General features: G+C 39.8%; 1 protein-coding gene across 2 annotated transcripts in view; it reads right to left on the bottom strand.

The window, feature by feature from the left end:
- Positions 1–11,710: 11,710 nt before the first annotated feature.
- The window catches only part of kcnd3 (potassium voltage-gated channel, Shal-related subfamily, member 3), a 79,350-nt gene continuing 69,113 nt past the window's right edge, over positions 11,711–21,947 (bottom strand). The window contains exons 4-7 of one of the 2 annotated variants that reach the window (XM_056438319.1): positions 17,835–17,936; positions 13,200–13,292; positions 12,388–12,632; positions 11,711–11,948 (exon numbers count right to left, since the gene is read on the bottom strand). In XM_056438319.1, the coding sequence (XP_056294294.1) occupies positions 11,711–11,948; positions 12,388–12,632; positions 13,200–13,292; positions 17,835–17,936 (678 nt within the window). Of the gene's footprint in view, positions 11,949–12,202; positions 12,633–13,199; positions 13,293–16,516; positions 16,544–17,834; positions 17,937–21,947 lie in introns of those variants that run through there. The other variant, XM_056438320.1, reaches the window with a different exon arrangement.

Here is a 21,947-nt window from a genome sequence, read left to right as displayed (position 1 = left end):
AGTCAGTCAATGCAGCAGCAACAACTGGTTAACTACACCTGCTGACTTGTGAATATATATATGATGTATCTATAGTACACTGTTGTATTATTGTTCTTTGAGACTTCTGGCTCGTTTGGCTATCTAAATGTTTTTCTTGTGTTCTGGCCCAAAATGAATAAAACTACTACCAAGAAAAGACAAAACATGATTGGACTTGAATTAAACAATAAATGTCATTCCGACTCACACACTGCCATTAAACTAGAATATAAGTATCATCTGCTCTACATTAATTTGGCTGCTTTGCCAATATTCCAAACAATACTCTTGTAAAACTTCAAGAAATGGTGTACTGCCACCACTAGTGCATATTGGTTTTGTAATATGAGATTGCCACGCTTTGACAAGTTTTACGAACAAAATCGAACAACTTATAGTTAGCTGACGGTCAGGAAGATTTCTGTCAGCCTTTTAACTCATTTATATGCAATTTGCAAGCGACAATCATTTGTGAAATTATGCTGGCCCCGTTTATAATCCACGCATCAGCGGTGCGGTTTAATTTTAAAATTCAAAGATATGTTATGAAGTTATATATGAATTCCCCATCTCAAGTCAATCAGTATGAACTGAGTAAGTAATCGTGACTTAATGTTTGAAGTGTATTATGCATCAGGTTTATTAAAGCTCTTACTGTATGTGTGAGGGCACGTCTTATGTAATTTATCTTTACTGTAATGGGAATAACTGAATAGAAGATGACGTGCTTTCATGTTTTTAAATTGAAAAGAAACAGGACCAGGCGCTGTGAAAATACAATGTTTTCCTGTGATGTAATGTAGCCATTCCCAAACTGTTAAATATGTGATTAAACCACATCAGTCTCCTGACTGTCTTGATAATATCTTTATATTATCATGTTACATAAAACAGTTTATGTTTCCTACAATGAGACTGACAAAAGATGACAATGGAAAGAATAAAATGAATCCAATAACTTGAGTTATGACTTTCTTACTCAGTACTTTTTTATTACATCATCAGTAAGACATATTATATTCCTTATGAGGTGTCAATAGTTTAGGGATTTGGTATGCACTATAACAGGCTCTTAGAGTTTGATTGTTCAAGTAATTCTTGAAATGTTATGTAAGTAAATTGAATATCACTGAGTTTCAAATGATCAACGTGTTTGGCTTTGAGAGTGATGATATAATTGAAGTTGTAATTAAGAACATTAGTAGTTGCTAGAAGCTGAACAACATCTTAATGTTCATTTCTTTAAATACATAAACACATATCTGTGGCTCTAATACAATGCGTTATGTTAATATACAGGGCCACTGTGCATTGATTATTGACCTTTGGTATAAACGTTATCATTATTATTTTGTGCAGTTTGTCCCCTTTGAAGCAGACTTACTCAGCCAAAGCTGTTAGTACATCGCCATCTAAAGGTCAGGATGAGTCATCACAGGTCTCACTGTAATTGTGTTAACAATAACTTTTTCACGGCCAGAGATTTAGAACACAGTCAAAAAAGTCAAAACAATCGATCATTATTGAATAATTTCCCCCACAATGAAGCTGATCCCATTTTAAAAAAAAATCCAAATTGAAAAAGGTCATAGTCTGTGTGAGTCATGAGTCCATATGTGTGGCAGACAACCACTAATGATGGAAATATGCTGTGAGAGGTCAGAGTCCCTCTTGTGGCCGGCAGTGAGCTGACAGTAACACCTGGTAACATACATGGTATTTAAGAGATGCGTCACAAACATAACTCTGTGCTTCATATGATCTCCAGCTTTTAGATACTGTTTTGCTCCACCTAAGCTTTGTGTTTACCTAGTTTGGTCATATAATGTTCATTCAGTATTTTGTGGCTAGAGTTTGGATTTTGTTCCATATTGAGGATAATAATAAAAAGGTTAGGATTGTGTTAATTCAGGGAGAAATTTAGGGAGAAGTATTATGATCACAAAATACCTTTTATAGCAATCATTCAAAGATAATAGTTGCAGTGGGAAATGTCTTGCTCAACATTTGCATATCCAATATTAAATAAAGTAACAGCTCATTATAAAGTTGTGTCACAAATCTGCACACACACTTATTTTTCTGGGAGACAAAGGGACACTTTGAACAGCTTATATTACCTAATGTCACATGTATTTAGTAACACACACTACTGTTAGTGATTTAGACACATTGGTGTTGAATATAATCACTGAATATGTCTCCCATTAAAGTAAATGTTTGATTATGTCGACGTGTCACATCCAGTAGGGATGGTACAATCTATGTGAAGTTATTAGTGTCCTGTACTCTCAACAAAAAAAATATTGTGTACAATGCTGCCATCTAGTGAGACATGTACACAATTACTCTGTAATAGTAATAGTTTCAAGGATGTAACTTTGTATTTACTGGTTCTTTATGCACATTGGTAGAGGAAGTATTCAGATACTTTAATTAATATAATCCATTATAATTCATTCAAGCAAGCCCTCAAAACCCACCTCTTCAAACTCACCTGCACCTTCAATACCAAGTTTGAACTTAACACTAATGTTACACTGTTGTAAACTTAATATAAGTCTCATTGGGAAAATATGAAAGATTTATTCTGATACAGAAGTTTTAACATTTGGCATTTGCCCCAGTTAAATCATTTATTTGATAACTCTTTTAACTCCTGTTGTTCCATCCATCCACGCTGCAATCAAAATAATTTTTCATAATTTCCTGTTAATCCAGAAACTTTCCTTTCTTCTTTCTTTGTTTTCACTTTTAGTGCGAATCAATTACACTTTCATTTAAAGTGTTCTACTATAGGAGCAATATTGGATAGTTTTTAACCACCTCCAGGTTGTGCTCTGAATCAATATGTTGATGACCTCATACTCTCTGATGTCATATATATTATATTTGTATGTGTTCTTATATCCTTTATTCTTATACTTAAGGTCTCATCAACCTTGGCCTGCAGGAAAATCATGATTATACCGATTCAGTTTCAAGGTTAGACGGCTGATTTATCTAGGCTTTATCTCGGAGAGGCAGAGATACCAGGCACCTGCATTCCAGCCCAGAAATACAACACACACACCATTGGTCGAATTTGATCATCATTTATCATCTTTGAAGCTCAGACAGAAGTGTTGTATGTTTCTGTTTGTCAAGGCCAGGGAGGATGTGGTTGAGCTCCCTCATGCCTGCTAGGTCCAATTAGATTGTGGTTTCTGAACTGAGTCAGATGACATCATCCTTGTGTAGAAAAAGAAAAATTCTCTTTTAAATTTTAGTCAGATTTCCACTTCAACCTGCGAGTTGAATGGACTCCTCACCTGCTCTTGAAATTGCAGTGCCGATACTTTGCCTGTGACCAGGTCCTAACCGAAAGGAATGGCGGTTATTCCACTCTGACAACTGGGCACCCACTTTCAAGAAATAGGTGAGCAGACAACTGTAACAGGTCTTGTTACTTTCCCCTGGTTTTCCACCCCCCAGCACCAAGGAATGAAGAGCCGTAGTGTGACATTTGGCAAGACACTTTATTTGTCGCACTGCTCTGCTAGTCTCATACCTCCATCTCCCTCGCAGCTTATATAGCAGAGAGACAATCAACCTGATTACCCATGTCTGAGGCCAATTAGGCCTATTCTCAGCACCTGTTCCCTGAGCCACTCCCCCACACACCTCCACAGCTGATCCTAACTACACCCAACCACCTCAACAACCTTTTGTTTGTTATTGGAAATCTCTACAAATATAGTTGTCCTTCGTGGAATTAATCGCTGATCTTAGAATTGTTAAAATATAAAAACATGTACATTTTGGTCACTGGTGAAGTTGAAAGCACATTTGTGCATTAAGGGTAAGGAAATAAGTGTCCATAGTTAGGGAATAGAATAGGGTATAGTTAGAATGAAGGGTTTAGAATTTACCTGAGTCCGTGGGGAACGTATAGATACTCTGGTACTGAAGTGACTGAGCAGGACCTTGCGAACTGTCGGTTAGTTAGGATTATTGTAAAGGCGGTGCCGCGAGTGGCGAGGTACAATGGTTCGGAGATAAGGACACAGAGACCGTTTTGTTATTTTTCATAAACGTGGGAAGTTTCCACTGTACTCAGGCATATTGAAACTAACTATCTGGGGGTAGTGTAACACCCTGTTCTGTGTGTCTCCCCAGTGTCTCTTGATTGTTCATTCCCTTCACCTGCCATCAGCCACTCATGTCTCTTGATTGTTTCCCTTCACCTGCCCTTATCCACTCATGTCCCTTGATTGTTCATTCCCTTCACCTGTCCTTATCCACTCCTGTCTCCTTGATTATTCATTCCCTTCACCTGCCCTTATCCACTCCTGTCTCCTTGATTGTTCATTCCCTTCACCTGTCCTTATCCACTCCTGTCTCCTTGATTGTTCATTCCCTTCACCTGTCCTTATCCACTCCTGTCTCCTTGATTGTTCATTCCCTTCACCTGCCCTTATCCACTCCTGTCTCCTTGATTGTTCATTCCCTTCACCTGTCCTTATCCACTCCTGTCTCCTTGATTGTTCATTCCCTTCACCTGTCCTTATCCACTCCTGTCTCCTTGATTGTTCATTCCCTTCACCTGCCCTTATCCACTCCTGTCTCTTGATTGTTCATTCCCTTCACATGCCCTTATCAACTCCTGTCCCTTGATTGTTTCCCTTCACCTGCCCTTATCCACTCCTGTCCCTTGATTGTTCATTCCCTTCACCTGCCCTCAACCACTCCTGTCTATTGATTGTCTCCCTTCACCTGCCCTCAGCCACTCCTCTGTCTCCCTGATTTACTCGTGCCCTACACCTGTGTTTTCCCCCCTTTTATATATTCTCCCATTCTTTCCCTTGTCCCCTGCCAGATTGTTGTCATTAATTCCTGTCTTTCTTGATTTCCGTCATTGTTACCTGTTGTAAATTCCCCATGTGATTATTCTCTAGTGTTACGTTGCCTTCCACCGGAGTTTCTATGTTCAACTTTTACTCAGAAAAGAGAGTTTTTTGTTCCTCTTTACCTGGACTCCTGCCTATTTTCTCTGCGCCTGAGCTTCGCCCCACGACACCCGTGATAGAATGCTGGGATCTATTTGTATTTGAGTAGCATAGCTCATTAAACCACATATCTGCTCTTACTATGTAAGAATGGAGTACAGTCAGAGTCAGCATGTCTTTTCTTTGACAAAGTGTACAACCTGCCAGTCTTTACAGATTTCTGATTGATTGACTGCAGGAGATGCTGTGCTAGGTTTAGAATAATCTGGCTGGCCCACCTTGCCTATGTACCAGCTGACCACCAGCGGGCCCCATGCGAATCGGCTCTGTGGCTAATGAGCTGAGCTCGGTCCAAGCTGAAGAGGGCATGCAGGATCAATAGCCTGTATTGGATACCTCTGAGATGTTGATAATCTTCTGGTAGTTGCTTTACAGGGCATGTGTGCTCTGACGTCTGATGTCCTGCAGTGAATGCTCCATTGATAACGTGCCTTTCAGTTGGCTGGTTGTTAAAGGATACAGATGCACCATTCAATTGCACGATGCCCTGTCTCACTGTGTGCATAATGAGATGGTTTTCTGCCGAGTTGTGAGACCCAAACACTGAGCAGCTTGTGGGAACAGAATATATATATATATATATATATATATATATATATAATGCATCACAGTGGCTGATTTGTTTATATTATCATCATGAAGAACAATCACGTGAAGTTCCTTACAGATATTGCATGTCTTCTTTACAATGCATTGGTCCATTTTGTGTATTCTCCCGTTGATCCATTTCATAATGACACACAGTGCTAAACAAATCCAATTTAGTACTGCACACGGAGTCTGACATCACGAGAACCACTCAGACACATCAGGACCCTTCATGGACAGCAGCATTCCCACCAGAGCTTGGACAGAAGGGGAAACATCTTTAAAGGCTTCTACATCACCCATGTGAGGGGGAGTTCAATAATGCTTGAATTTCACTCTGAACTAACAGCCTTTGGCTGACCATATTTCTCACCAAGTGCTTTGAGAGCAGTGAGCTGTGTTTCCATCTTGCATGCTGGATCGAGCCAATTGGTATGCTCCTGGGTGCTAAAGATGTTCTAAAGACGACCTGGTACTTATACTGCTCAGTACGAGGGTTCAGAGCCATTTTGAGGAGGAGGGCAAAATTATCCTCTCAATTATGCTGCAGGCATCACTGTCTGGTATGGTAACACCACCCAGGCAGGGAGGAAGGCTCTGCAAAGAGTCATAAGGACTGCGGAGAGGATCATAGGGACACAACTTTCTTCCATGGACTCTATGTTTGTGCAGCGCTGTCAGAAAAGAGCAGAGGGAATCATTGGAGACTCACTACATTCAGCTCACTCTTTGCTCAGACACAAACACTGCATATACAACCTGAGACACAGCAGAGTGCACAGCATCATCACCCACAGAACACGTGTTTTCAACAGCTTCTTCCCTGCCACAGTCAGACTGATGGCAAAACAGAACTATTGAAAAAACAAAACTATTGAAAATATATAACCCAACTCCACCATGTGCAATATGTGAAATCTTACTATCTGTGAAAATATGCAATATTCTAATCTGTGCAATATCCCCACATAACCTTCCTCCACCTCTCAAAATGTGCACTCTCCCCATATAACTGTCCCCTTTGCCCTCTTTTCTTTTCACAAGCCAGGAACAGGACGAGCTTATTTATTAACATTTGCCCTCTCCTTTTTATGTTGAGAACCTGTTTAAAAAAATGTATTTAATAATGTACATACTACCACCTTATGTATGGTGTGTTTTTACATTTTTCTTATTATTGTGTGTTTTTACCTCTGTTGACTCGGAGAGCCCTGCACAATAATTCCAATGTGTCTGGACTATGCACAAATGGCAAATACAAACCTTGAATCTTAAAACTTGAATCTTGAGAGACAGCATACATCAGGTTCAGGGGAGCTGGATTTAATATCTTGGAAGCAGGCAGATCATAAAAGGATGAAGTCACTCTGTTTCCATGATGAGATATGAGAGTAAGAGCAGAGGCCCCATCAGGGTGTTGATCTTCTGAGAGATCCAGTCTGATACAACTGGAAAAAAGCTGGTCTGACTCGAGCTCTGGTTCTTTAATGCGAATGTGTTGTGTCACGTCAGCTCGTCTGTCAATTCTCTCTCCTTGTGTGCATCTTCTTTGCCCATACCTCTATGTCTTGCATTTGAATTGGTCATCAAGCTCCTTATCTTCTTGTCTTCGTCTTCTGAGCTCGTCCAGCTCATCTGCATTTTTATTTTCCTCGAGCATGCTGGCTTGGTGATCACTCAAAATAGAAGCATGGCTGCTCTTGGAATCCCTACTAGTATGAGAGCATGTCGGGAGACTAGAGGCTGGCTTAGTGCAATGAGTCCTCCTGCTGTGAGAACTGTGTGAGCCACTGGATCAATGTCTTATGTCGTGGCTTAGGAATCCCATAGTATCAGGGGCACCTATCTTGTTTAGGTCTTGTCCTTGGATCAATGCTAACTGGCTTTGTGAGGGGTTAAGCTAATAGTGTTAAAATACTGATGGTAAAGGGATGAGGTTCTCTCTGTAAGAGGAAGGGAATATTGGCTTAGCTGAACAGTGAGGCTCTATCTGATGAGCGGGTGTAGGAACTCTATAGGAAGGTAAAACAATCCCAGAAATCTAAAGTTCGCTATTTAAAGCAGTCTAACATTCAACTGAATGCCTTATAGTGTCCATATAGACAATGCCCAGATACTCAGAGTACATTCACATGTTTTAAATCAATTGGTGTGCTCCACTGTCAAAACACGTCATACAACCTCATAATACACTATGTCATAAACAACAATATGAAAATACATTTAAAAAGGAATATTATAACGTCCTGTCAAATGGTAATTTGTAAAAAAAATATTTTTATTTAAATTGTTTCATCTCAGAAATATAACTAGACATAGTATGGTACGGCTTCAAAAAATATCACATAGTATAAAATGTAAAACAAAATGTGTCGTATGTCATGATGTTAAATGTCAGACTATACTTAATTATAAAAAATGCCATAGTATGGAATGTCATAATACATTCAATAGAATGGAATGTCATAGTAAATGCCATAGAATAGAATGTCATAATACATGCAATATAATGGAATGCTATAATAAAGGCCATAGTATGGAATGTCATAATAAATGTCATAGAATGGAATGTCATAATACATACTATATTATGGAATGTCATAATACATGCAATAGAATGGAATATCATAATAAATGCAATAGAATGGAATGTCATAATAAAGGCCATAGAATGGAATTTCATAATACATACCATAGAATAGAATGTTATACATACTATAGTTTGGAATGTATTAATAAATACCATATTATGGAATGTCTAAATCAATACCATAGATTGAATGTCATAATAAATGCCATATGGAATGTCAGAATACATGCCATTGTATGGAACATCATAATACAGGACTGTCTCAGAAAATTAGAATATTGTGATAAAGTTCTTTATTTTCTGTAATGCAATTAAAAAAACAAAAATGTCATGCATTCTGGATTCATTACAAATCAACTGAAATATTGCAAGCCTTTTATTCTTTTAATATTTAATATTTTTTAATTGCATTACAGAAAATAAAGAACTTTATCACAATATTCTAATTTTCTGAGACAGTCCTGTACATGTAAGTCCAACAAATGTAATTATGTAGTATGTCATACAAGATTCATTAAAAGGCAAAAAAGTCTAGTTTGTCACAAAACATTGTAAACTATGTTATTGTGCAGTATGTCCAGGAAGGTAAAGAAAAGTCATAATATACTCTGTAAAACAAACAAAAAACACACAGAGGGAGAGCTATGTTAAAAAAACATGACGAAAACTGAAAATAACTATTCAACACAAATATATTCACGGGTTTTGATGCTGCTGACAGGATTGGGACAAAAGACGACACTCGATTGTTGTGGTACATTTTTATTCTCATCTGACACTTCATAGCTGTTATAACAAATAAACTGACAAAATACTAAAACACAGCAAACAGACAAAATAAATTCAGTTCAAAAGGAATAAAAACGACACAGACAGCAATGCCAAGACTGTTAAAAAAGTGACCCCCACAATGCCTTTTGAAGTCAAGTCCATCATATAATGACAACTAGTAATCACCATAGAGCATGAAGAAGAGCTTCCTGTTGTTGGAGCTTGGTGGTGATCCGTGATAAAAGCCCTACTGTGTCAACCAAGATCAAAATGATGAACACAACAGAGAAGGCGCTCATTATTTTCTGCATTAACAGTGAGAGGAAAAATTATCTTAAGGGTTTGTATATATTTTTTTATATAGCAGCACGAGGAGTACTACTATACTTTGTTCCCACAACGGATGGACAAGTGACCGTTTTTGGACACCTCGGTTTTAAAATGTGACAAAATACAGGAATGACACACAAAGTATACAAATACAGTCAAAACCATTTCACTTGGTGCTTCATGATGCAAACACACAAAATGTAATCGTAGTTCCGCTTTAGCAAAACAATAAAGACAATACAACTGTTTATTTCATACGAATAACAACTGCACACTTGGCAAGTAGTCACAAACTATTCCAAACACCAGGTGTCTATCAACTTCCAATGAACAACGATGTGCAACAGGATATCATTATTACATTAATGCAGGAGTAAGGCCATACACCAGAGCAAATCATTTGAATCAATTAGTTTCTAGGTCAGAATGCACCAATTCTGCCATTCTGTGACGATCTTTGGGATTATCATGAATGATTATTAATCGCCTATTTTTAAAATTCCAAATACTGAATTGACCTTGGAAGTAGTTTGACCGAACACTCCCAACTCAAGGGCCTCTAAATACCTGTTGCTGAGGCTTTCAACCATATCTCATGAAATGGAATATAACATTAACTCAGTCCGCAAAAGGCGACTACTTTGGACGGCTTTGTTAGAATTGATTTAAAGGGAGAAAGAGAAAGATTACAAAATAGGATTCCCCGCCAAAACCATAGTTACTGGATTTGCCTAAATGTTTTTTTATAATTGCATAATTTACCCTTTCCATTTGAAAAGTCCACAAATAATCAGTTTGAACGTTGATTCTTAGTTCCAGTTTTTCCATGAAAATCAGAATTTCAAATCCCCCTTCCCCTTCCCCATGTCCCCCTCCTGTACTGATGAAGAGAGCACAGTGGTGCTCAACCTTTTCGCCATTCAAAACCTAAAATTGCCCACTCATGTTCATGATGAACACGTACAATAACATGTTCTCATCTCGGACAGCGAAGGCAGCATAACAGCTGCAGCTTTTAATTACTGTACAGGACAAAAAGCACCAAACACATTTATAGAAACTGGATATAATTTCATTACTTTTAGGAATAAGGCAGGACATATTCTATATTTTGCCAAAAACTCCAAAGAAAATACCAAAACCAACAATAAATCATCTCTTCTGACGTGTATTGTCAATGCAGAAAAGGCCCACAGGCCTCCATAAAACACATCAGTGAGCTACACCGGATTACATGTTCTTTCCTTGCAGTAGACAAGGCCACTGTAGTTTATTATTATTATTTGTTTTTTAATGTCATGCTGCTGTCACTTGAATTCTAAATGTGTATTCATCCGCAGCTTAAAATAGTCAAAAAATAACTGCATTATTGACTCCAGATTGAGTAACTTTTGTTTGAGGGAATTACAAAACCTTTTCATTCATCTTTGTGATGTCTTTTTTAAATATGTGTGAACACATTGGTTTGGATCTGAGTGCCACAGAGAGGGTGAGAAGGTCCGTACGTTTGGAGAGACAGGCTTACACACTTCTGAGACATTTTCATGGGATTTATTGACAATAACAAACAAAAGAGAATAAAGCCTGCCTTATTCTTTCAAATATAAAACCTTCACTCGTCAGTCAGCTGGAGAGTTTTCACTGTCAAGTTGAAACCTACAGCTTCGTCAGCTCAGCCTCACTCAGTCCATCTCCAGTCTGACATTTAAACATGAAGAAACTAAAAAGCACAGTTTGGTTTGGGTCTTTGACACCGTGAATGGATACAAATATGACCGATATATGATATGATATTAGCAGCGTCGTAGGCACCGGACTTCTCAAGATGCTGCTGTAAAGAAAGCCAGCGGGGTTTTTTTCTTCATCAAAATTCTTTAGACAAACAACACGTAACACAAACGAGTCCAATCCAATTCAAGTAGACACAGTCAATATTTCTCCTTTTCACTATTTCACCGGGGTAATTCACTTCAAATGAATTGTGAATTCGGGGTACGTCGAACGGCATGTGCTGATGTACGGATATGCTAATTGTGCAATGTCTTAAAAATGTTTCCATAGTACTGGCTGTCAAAACATCTGTACCGCTGTTAGAAACTATTATAAATGCAGCGACTCTGTCCGTATCTACAGTGCATACCCGGCATGACAGCTGTATGCTTCTCGGTTCACATATCCAAAATCTTCGCCCTCAGTAACGGCCCCGTGTCATCGGTCTTCTCTCAAACTGGAATACGGTGCTCCTCCTCTGGACCCTGTGAGAGAGGACATGGCGCGTCCATAAAGGTAGTGTAACCTGTTTGGCCTCTTCCTCCTCCTCCTCCTCCTCCTCCTCTTCTTCTTACATCCGGCAGCCAGTGTGTCACAGAGAAGAGACTTTTACCACGTTGGTGCCAGCTGAGCTCGTCGTGGTCTGGATGCTCGGAGCTGCTGGGTGACCCGAGGTCAGCGGCGGCCTCCTCTGCGGGGCCCTGCGGAGGCTGTCGCCATCAGGCGTCAAGGCGGGGGGGCTTGGGAGGCTGATGATCGCCGTGGTGATCCGGCTGCCTTTGCTGTTGAGCCTGCCGCTTTCATCGGTTTTGCGGTTGAGGTTTGAACGACTAGAGGAAGAGGAAAGTGAGACAGAATGTTTATAACGTGTCGTAATGTTCATCTACAGAGGATATGCATATTAAACTGAGCGATCCTTGAGATAACACAAGATGAACACGTCAAATTTGAGCAATTAATGTATCTTTAAAAATATATATATATATATATATCTATATATATAAGAATAAAAAAAGGCCTTATATAATTTATAAGTCTAATTTATTTAAAAATTGAAAGGGTATTAGACACTTAAAATGTAAATTTCATCCATATTACTGGAAAAAAAAAAAATCTTACTCCACCTCTAGTTGGATTCACCCCTCTGGTTGTATTTAGCGGGACCCTTTGAGTGGAAATATTGAAGGCAGCTTAACTGTAAACTATTTAAATCTCATAAAGTTGGCAGAATTCATCCCCTGGGATGCTGCGGAGCGTTGCTACTGTTACCCGGCGGTGAGAGACGGCCGATCACAGCACTGGATGTGGATGGCGCTGAGCTCCTGCAGGGGCCCCTGGTGTGTCGGGATGGGATGGCTGGAGGGCAGAGGAGTGTTTCTCTTTCCTCTGCGGCCACAGCAGGAACCCACAGAGCTGTCGGGGCTGGATAGAGACGGGCTACGTGACGGGTAGGTCTGCAGCGCCGTCTCTAAAAAGTTCTGCTTGTACATCTGTTCGTCCACAAACGCATGAGCCTGGAGAGAAGCAACAGAACGGGGCTCTCAACACACACGGAGGAGGCGTTGGTGCAGAGAGAGGAGAACAGAATGTGGAGTGAATAAAAAAAACACGCTCATGGTTCCTGAGTGATGTATGAGATACTTTGCCAAATAAATACACGGGAGGAAGATAATAAATACTGATAATATTAATCGAATGGTAAATTCATACACTCATTCACACAAAACAGCAGCTCTCAAAAGTACTACTTCTACATCCACATCCTGTTCAACATTTACAGGAACATTTTCAATTACATTATTTGTACAGTGTGGCATTAGTACTTTTACTTCAAGTAAAAGATTAGCGTACTTCCTCTACCTTTTTATATACACCATAACATATGTTTTTTTTCTGATTACATGTCTATGTTGCAGTGGCCAGCACCTCCAAACCTGAAGTCATGGACAAGTTGTCTTTTTTACTGGAGTGAAAATATTATGATGATCATTTAATACTTAAATGACAAACAACACATCGTTTCAACCTTATTTATGAAGGTGGGTGGAGTCAGAGACAGAGACGTGTTCCAGTGTACCTACAGTGGTTTTCTCCAGACAGTTCAGTAGGTGGTGGTGTTGGCTCTCCAACAGAGAGGTGGACTTCGTCAGCTTCTGCTCATCCTCTTCTGTATCCTTAGTAAGAGACACACACACACACACACACACACACACACACACACACACACACACACACACACACACAATTGCCAAATGTTGACAAATGACATTGTTGGTGTACTCTTTAAAGCCTCTCACTTCGACTCCGTGCACAGAATTAACTTCAGACATCAGACGGTGGCTTTTTTTCCTTCTGCTTTGTGTCTTCCATTTTAAACGAGACAACTTTGGAGCGTGTTGATTACCTTCGCATTGAAAATGCGGAAGGTAATGTTTTGATAGCCGTGTATTTATTTATTTATTTATTTGTAGGCGTGTTATTCACAAAACTCAAAAAGTATTGAACCGAATCGCATGACATTTGGTGGGATGATTGGTTATTATCCGGGGACCAGTTGATTAGATTTTGGGATCGATCGGGTCAAAGGTCAAGGTCAAAGGTCATGAACAGGTCAAAATCTTCTTGAATCGCATGAAATTTGGTGGGATGATTGGTTATTATCCGGGACCATTTGATTAGATTTTGGGATCAATCGGGTCAAAGGTCAAGGTCATGGAAAGGTCAACATCTTTTTTTTACCATAGCACGATACATTTTTGTCCAATTGGCATGCAACTAATGCCAAAATGTTCATAATTCAATGCCCAATCTTGTGATATGCGAAGGTATGCGCTCTACCGAGTGCCCTTTCTAGTTTCACTCTTGTTTCCGTTATTAGCAGGTAGACAACAATTCTTGCTGTTTGCTTTAAAATGTACATAGTGTACCACATTTCTGCTAGGTGTAGATTGATCCTTCAACCTTCGCAAGTGGTTTGTTCATAATTATTGTTTCTATTCTGAATATTAATACTGCAATGGCCTCTCGTTTGTTTCCTTGTATAAGTAGGGTGCAAATAAACTCCACCTTTCAGTTTATTGAACTAATACAAGCATGATGCGTTGTTGCCAGCTCTCTTACTTAATCATCTGAGTAGACATCACTATGCTTCATGGGATGTTCACGGCAGCTGCAGTTATTAATGTCTTTTTCCACTTTCTGAAGCTTTACACAAGAGTTGAGAATAACAGAAACTGTGTTTTTGTTAGCCCCCCAAACGAGACTTAGTCTAAAAGCTTTCTCAAAATAATTCTAATTGGCAAAAAACATGAAACTAATGAATTCCATCCCTACAGCGCACACTCAAAGGATTTGGGTGGGTGGCGATCGAGCCCAAGGACTTTCATTCAGACACATGAACAATCGAGTAATGTGGGCACGGAAAAACTATCTGGTGTCTCAATGTGAGGATCTGCCCTGTGGCAGAGGCCCTCCTCACAAATACATTGTATGGAGACTGAGAACTGTCAAGGTTCAAGATTATTGTCATGTAACAAAATATTCAATCCATCTTTAATCTCTTTGAGGAAGTTTTTCTTCATGTAAGTACAGAGAGGAAGTCTGCTTCCTCAACTACTAATGCAGAACGACTGCTCTTTAATTTCTATATTTGTGTTCTGAATATAAGCAGGTGATATGGATTTAATATGGTATCTGTCATGTTTGACTTAATTATAGATATAAATTGCGACAGATGCATTTCTGAAAATACAATTTTATATTAGTCATAATTACTGGGAAATGGAAATTAAATACTTGACAAATCAAAGTAAGTCATCTGATAGCCTGCAGGACTCTATATCACGCATAACCATCTCCCAGAGCTTGTGGATTTCAGTCTCTTTATTTATTCTCCATGGCTTGTATTGACTTAAAGGAGGAGAGCTTTTGTGATTGTGAGAAATTGTGCTTTTTTTTTTATACCAGCTTTGAGATAACTTCCTGCAGTCCACCTGGTTCATACTTTCTAAAAGATAATTTAATGGGCACATCTTCGACTGACTGTGAGACTGTGACATGTAGCATGCATATCTGATTCCTAGATCACTGTTATTTACTTGTTGTAAATGTGCAATGTTAAATTCCATAATTGATTTGCGTATTGATTTGCGAATTGATTAGCAACACTATCTACAATGACACACAACAGGAACCTATTCAAGAGTTGCAATTCTTCTAAGTGAGCTTACAAAACACAATTATGGGTGGGTAATGTGACCGAATGCTGTGATGATAAAAGTTTGGTCTCACAGTGAGCACAGTCGGCATTGTCGGGTATATTTAGACCTGTGTGTGTGTGTGTGTGTGTGGCAATGTTGAAAATACAAAGATCTGATTAGTTTCAGACCTGTTAAATGTAATTACTGCCTTGCGGTTGTATAAATCCGGCAATCAGGGCTGATTACATCCATGTAATCCAAAAGGTCACCACTTTATCATGAGAGATGTCAAATGTGTAAACTTGTCATAATACTCTTTTGAATTATTATTATTATAAAAGTTTATTACTATTATTATTATTATTATTATTATTATTATTATTATAAATGTTTATTATTATTATTATTATTATTATTTGTAACTGTGTAATCAGTTCATCCTTAAATCCAAGTACTTTTTTATGTGCTTACAGACGGTTCAGCATATCTGCCATGTGGAGAGTGATTGGGTCTCACCCACTGGGGCTTATTTCTTAATTAATTAATTCTGTCACTCGAAAGTGAAAAGTGTAAATTTAAAAGCACCTAAAGGCATAAAGCGGTATTCTCTTTCTGAGCAAGATTATAATAAAACTTGACTGGATTATCAATAAATCTCCCTCTATGATAATGAGCCTGTGATTTGGGTAACAAATAAATGTCTGTCAGAAAATTAAAAAGCCTTTGGGGGGAAACAGAGCAGCAGACCAGAACTTCTAATCTAACTATAGGTTGCGAGAGAACCAGTCATTCTGTCATATCCCCACTCACTCCCACCCAGACCTACGCAGCGCCGCTGACTGACAGCAGTGACACCACCGTAATTTGATGCGGCAGGACTCTGGCAGCCACGTCACACACTCGCAGAGGGATGCGGGTCGCTCAGTACTCACAGATGGCATTTATATGATAATTCTAACCACTTCCAGACACCCATGAGCTTTCACACTGGACTCGATTAGATCCAAATGCATTTTAGTAACCATCTGCAAGGAGGGGAGTGTGTCACTGAAAGCACAGCATGATGGACTGGATGGACGGTTACAGGCAATTTGCTCATACATTACCGAACAATTTTTTTTCCATGGTGGTGACGAGTTATGAATATAGAAAAAAAGGGTTGAGTAAAAGTGCAGGAGGACATGGTGGTGGATGCTTACTTGAAAAAGTAGACAGTTCGTTGATGTCTGCAAGTGGAGATAAAGAGAAGTACATGTCAATTGAATGAATAGTTGTTTGTTCGGAAACACACTTAATTGTTTCCTTTCAGAGAGTTCAATGAGAAGATCAATACCTCGTGTCTGCAGTTCAGTTCGGAGCTCGATCCAGGTGATAATTAGCTTGGCTTGTCCAGAGTTAAAATAAAAACCCAAAAGGTAATCCATGCTATCCGTTTTGCCCTGTTTCTCAGCCTGTAAACTAATTTAAGATTATTGCCTCGCTTTCATCATGTGCTAAGGCTAAGTGATCTATAATTGCAACCATATTGGAGGGAACGGCCTTGTTTTTCATTCATATCAAAAATAATGAGGATCTGTATCGAACAAATATTTTTTTCTGTTTATGCTCGAAGAGCCAGATATTTCCCACAGGAGCAGGTAGGGACCAGGAAAAAAGCTAAAACTAGGATGAATATACATTTGCCCAGTGGTCAGACACCTGATTTTTTTGAATGAACGCTAACTTCATCGACACTTGTGTTTACAACAGCTGCCCCTGAGTCGTCTCAAAATACTGCAGGCTGAAGGTATGATGATGACAGCAGACATACTGTATGGACTCTACACTGGTTTCATAGAGGAGAAAAGATACAACAACCATGTGTACCTGTTGCGGGAGCAGGGGTTTGGGTGAGTATAAGTTCTCCGCTGCCCTACTTTTCACCGCTGCAGTTTGAAATTTGCAGCAGCAGCTTTTTTAAATTTATTTATGCACGACCCATCTAAATATCACCAAGAGCGACACAACAACCATGAAAAGTAAAACGACCTTCGTTGTCTGAGTTTTACAGACATGGATGAAATAAAGTGTCGGACTGAAAGACAAGCAAGAAAAGTACTTTGTGTGATTACATGGAACACCCGCATGGGAGATCTTTGGCATAACTCCTCTGCCCCGTATAACAACAAGAATGTAACGACTCCAACTCCTATTGTTCTTGTACAGCCTCTAAATAACTTCAAAATTGTCCTTTGCTTAATTACAGCAGCAATTGTTTGTCGCTATGTGTGTGTGTGTGTGTGTGTGGATGATTGTGTACTGCTGATGTGAAGTTGCTGCTTCTAAGTTATTGAGTTACAGTGAATTGAAGGAATTAGCAGAAGGGTGTTTGACAAGCCTATGATTAATCTCTCACACTGAATTATAATCTGCTGACATTTCACATAATCTTTTTAAATTTTTAATTGTTTTGCAGTACTCATCACGTTCACTTGGCTGTTGAGGGTTCTCAGGGTTCAGGTCAGAGGTCGTTCTCACCGTCAGCTCCAGGAGTTCGTTGAGCAGTCCGTTGCGTTTGCTGTGCAGGAATGCGTTGGCGTTGCTGGACTTGGATATTCTTATCCTGGCCAGTCTGGCTTTCTATGCGTGGGAAGAAGAAGAAGAGGCCACAGCATCAAACAGGGTGGGCGGGAGGTCGCAGAGGATGACTCGGGCTAAATGAGATGGTGGGAAACTGCCAACTCATCAACAAAGCTCTCATTGATCATTCATTGAGAGGAGTATATTGGATGCTATTCCTCAACATACATGGTCAAAAGTATGGAGACTAGATTCAGTGGCAATCTTTTATGTTATCAGTCTATCTTATAAGGGACTTTCAAGCAAAAAGCACATTCGGTATATTATAAAACCATATAACCGGTCTTGCTTTTAAACTGTTGGATGCACATACACCCAAACAATGTTGATGGATAAAATTTTTTTCTCTGTTTCTTACAGGAAATGTCAGAAAATAACTAATTGATAAATTGTCAAAAAGATGAACTAATCATTCATTTAATAACAAGCTATAGCTCCTATGAGGACAGAACTGTGCACATACGTTTTGCCACATAGATTTTTCAATAAAAACTCACTCACAAAAAGGCAGATGAATCTCACATAAAGATTTATTGTAGTTGTTTGGAACGGTTAAACAAATAAAATGTATCGAATGATGCCGTGTTATTCTAAATTACCAATAATTTCCATCCACTACAGCGAGGCCATTCACCACTTTGATCCAAATGGAGAATGCCTTTTTGAACCTGCACATTGTATTTTGCGTTTGAGCCTTCAAATGTCCTGCAATGAAGAGTCAACGCATAGATAGCCCCTCCCCCGCAGGACAAAGCAACGCCCACCTGCTGATGTAGTCTGTCCGCAACTGAGTTACAACTAATGGACGATTTCCTGCATTCGTGATGGTTCTTCCCATCAGAGGCTGACGAGTTTACAACAACGCACCTGTTTATTGAACATAACAGTGTTGTCAATTCGGGGAAAGCCTGTTTCCAGGTCCTCTTTACAATGAGACGTAGCAACAAAAAAAGAAGTCAAATGTGAAAACCCCTGTAACCGATAGATGCGATCACTTAACAGAGCGAAGGTGAGCGAGAGAGACACAGGAAATGAGAGAGGAATTGGATTAGGAGTTTCTTGAAATGAAGAGGATATTAGGACGACTGTATATATATATGTATAGCTTCCTCAAGTGCTCCCGGACACGGAGGGTGAGAGATTCCTTTAACCTTGTCCTGCTGCTCTCTCCCTTCCTGATAAATGCATTTCAGAAACAGGAGACAGGAGGAGCAATATCTGCTTACCAGTCTTGAATCAGAAGTAATGGAATTACTTCAGGAATTGTCCGTGAGACTCTACCTTTTGCTTTGAGGAATGCCGGAGACTCGGAAGTAATGATAATGATTTTGTTTCTACGTGCACAGGATGCGATATGTCGAGAAAGAGGAAGGCAGCCGCTAACTTCCACCTCAGCTAAAGGGTGAATGTATTGGAAGGGAAAGCGCTGATGTTGACCGCCTGCGCTTCTCATTGATCAAAAGCTTAACTTGACACATGAAACGCTAAAAAAAATATGAAAGAATAACTCACTCGGATCATATTGATGTGCTGATGACTATTTCATCTCCTCTGATGGTCTATCGAGCTCAAATGGTTCATCTTTACTCTGAGATGATGAAATTCTCAATTAGTTTAGAGGTCCAGAAGTCTCAGCAAGTCCTTTGAGACGCAAGTTTTAGGTCTAATAGCAAATCAAGTCCAGGTCCATGTCATCATCCAGTCTCATGTTCATATTTAAAGGATACGTCTGGTATTACAACGGTGAGTTTGTCCTTCTCAATGCTTTATGAGTTGTCTTGCCTTGCTGTAGCTCTCATCCCCAAGCCCATGGTTCCAAATGAAGAGGTCAAATGTTGTTAAGTAATGTTAATAATATTATCCCATACAAATGAATTAAATAAAATCAATGCAGCAGTGTCAAAAACGTCCCTACTTTTATTCCCTGATATCCTGAATCGTACAATTCACGTCTCATAGGGACCCTATGAGACGTGAATTGGACCTGGCTGGGTCGGATGCCATGGCCCTGCTGATGCTCCGCCCACTCCTCCTCTCTACCTCCATCTGGCTGATGGATCATGGAGGTCTGGATCGTGGTCCATGCCTACTACCAACTAGTCATACACTCTGTCATACTCATTGAATGTGTTGTAAGACTTGTAACTCTGTAATGATTCCTTCTGGTCACATGACATCTATTGCTTCTGTCCATCCTAGAGAGGGATCCTCTTCTGTTGCTCTCCTGGAGGTTTATTCCCTTTTTTCCCTGTGAAAGTTTTTTTTCTATTTTTTGGGAGTTTTTCCTGATCCGATGTGAGGTCCTGGGACAGGGATGTCGTACGTGTACAGATTGTAAAGCCCTCTGAGGCAAATTTGTAATTCATGATAATGGGCTATACAAAATAAACTGAGTTGAATTTAATCGAATTCCCATTTTGCAACCAATATCAGCTTTAAGATATAACCTTCCTGCTTGTTATGTTTCTTCATCGATCAAATAACATTGTTATGAATGTGTAGTCACTCGTTATTTTCTCAACACCCACCCACCCCATCGCTAAACATATACAGACATAATACAATAATCCTCTCTTCAGTAGTTGATTAGATGAGTAATCTGATCTTTGTGTGTACATCTGGTGTTAAATCAGGGTATGAACATGTTAAATCCTCCCTTCAAACAGCTGGGCTGTGTTTCGTAAAGCGCATTACTGGACATCAGTGGATTAATACACATTGCTGCGCTAGTGAGTATTCACGGCAGCCGGATGCTGTCTGTGGGATTGCCGAAAATAATATACGACAGCGCCGATGATCATATTAATGAAGGAACATTTCATCAAGTGCAGCCATATGTATTCCATCGATGCGATTCTGGGCGACAATTGAGGGCGATGAGACGACTTCTCACGGCTGGAGCACTTCTTTGAGGCAAATTACAGTCTGTTCAGAGACCGGCCTCATGGATCTCCTCGACGCTGTTCGAAGCGAGGTGATGATGGATTCTTGTGATTTGACCTTTTTTATTTGATCCGTGGTCTCGGTTAACTGAGAAAATCAAGCCTGCTCGCTCCGCTGTTACCACTCAGCCAGACAGCCAGACTACAGCCGTCCAGGGGAAAAAAGGTATGAAATGTTCAGCTTACAGACAAGTGAGCCTTGAAACTGCCGCATATAGAGAGACCTTTTCCTTTTTCTCTCTCTCTCTTTTACCCCAATCAGCCTCTCTCCAGCCAACTTCCATCCGTTGCTTTTCTTCTGAATGTCTCCTTTGTGTTCCCTTTCTGCTTTTTACTCCTCTCATTTCCTAATTTTCTCCTGTCATCCTGTTTTGCCCTCACATCTCTGGCCTTTTTTAAATTTTCTCCTGACACTCTGCCATCTCTCAGCGCAGCTCCACTCGACTTCATTCTCCCATTACCGGTGTGACCTCAGTCCATTCACCGCCCCGACGTTGGCGACACTCTGATGACGACTGTGCCGCATCGCTTTGTCGTGCTGTGATAGAAAAGAAAACCTGTCTTCTTCTGGGGGAAGTTTTCTTTCTGAAAAACCTCAGGGATTAAGGCACATTAGTAGCAGGCGGCATGTCCCAGACTAGTTCTGCCATCTGTGGGTGAGTGAACATGAAGAGGAGACACTGCACTCTACACCGAGACCCACATAGTTAGCGCAGAACGATCATCATTACATCCCATTTGGATTCTTTACTTTCAGTTGTCTGACGTTGAAGCGACAATGGGCACATGAGAAGACCTTTTTGTCAAGTCAAATCCCAAGATGACTACATAATTGTAATGGGAGCCTGGAGCAGGCTGTTGTTAGAGAAGAATGAAGACGAATGAGACCTAGAGAGAAAGGTAAGGCCATGAGAGAGAGAAGGTAATAGAGGGAAGGAGAGCGAAAGAACAGGGTTAATATAAATATATAGAGCATCTTTCCTACTTTTCCTCCTATCTGTTCTTAGACTATTGGGGAAAACACGTGGCACACGTGGCTATAAAAGCGTTTTTATGTGAATTGGAAAAT

The sequence above is a fragment of the Pseudoliparis swirei genome, chromosome 18, assembly GCF_029220125.1.
Source record: "Pseudoliparis swirei isolate HS2019 ecotype Mariana Trench chromosome 18, NWPU_hadal_v1, whole genome shotgun sequence".
Classification (NCBI taxonomy): Eukaryota; Metazoa; Chordata; class Actinopteri; order Perciformes; family Liparidae; genus Pseudoliparis; species Pseudoliparis swirei.
Note: the sequence above shows the minus strand (reverse complement) of the source record. Positions and strands in the feature narration are given on the sequence as shown.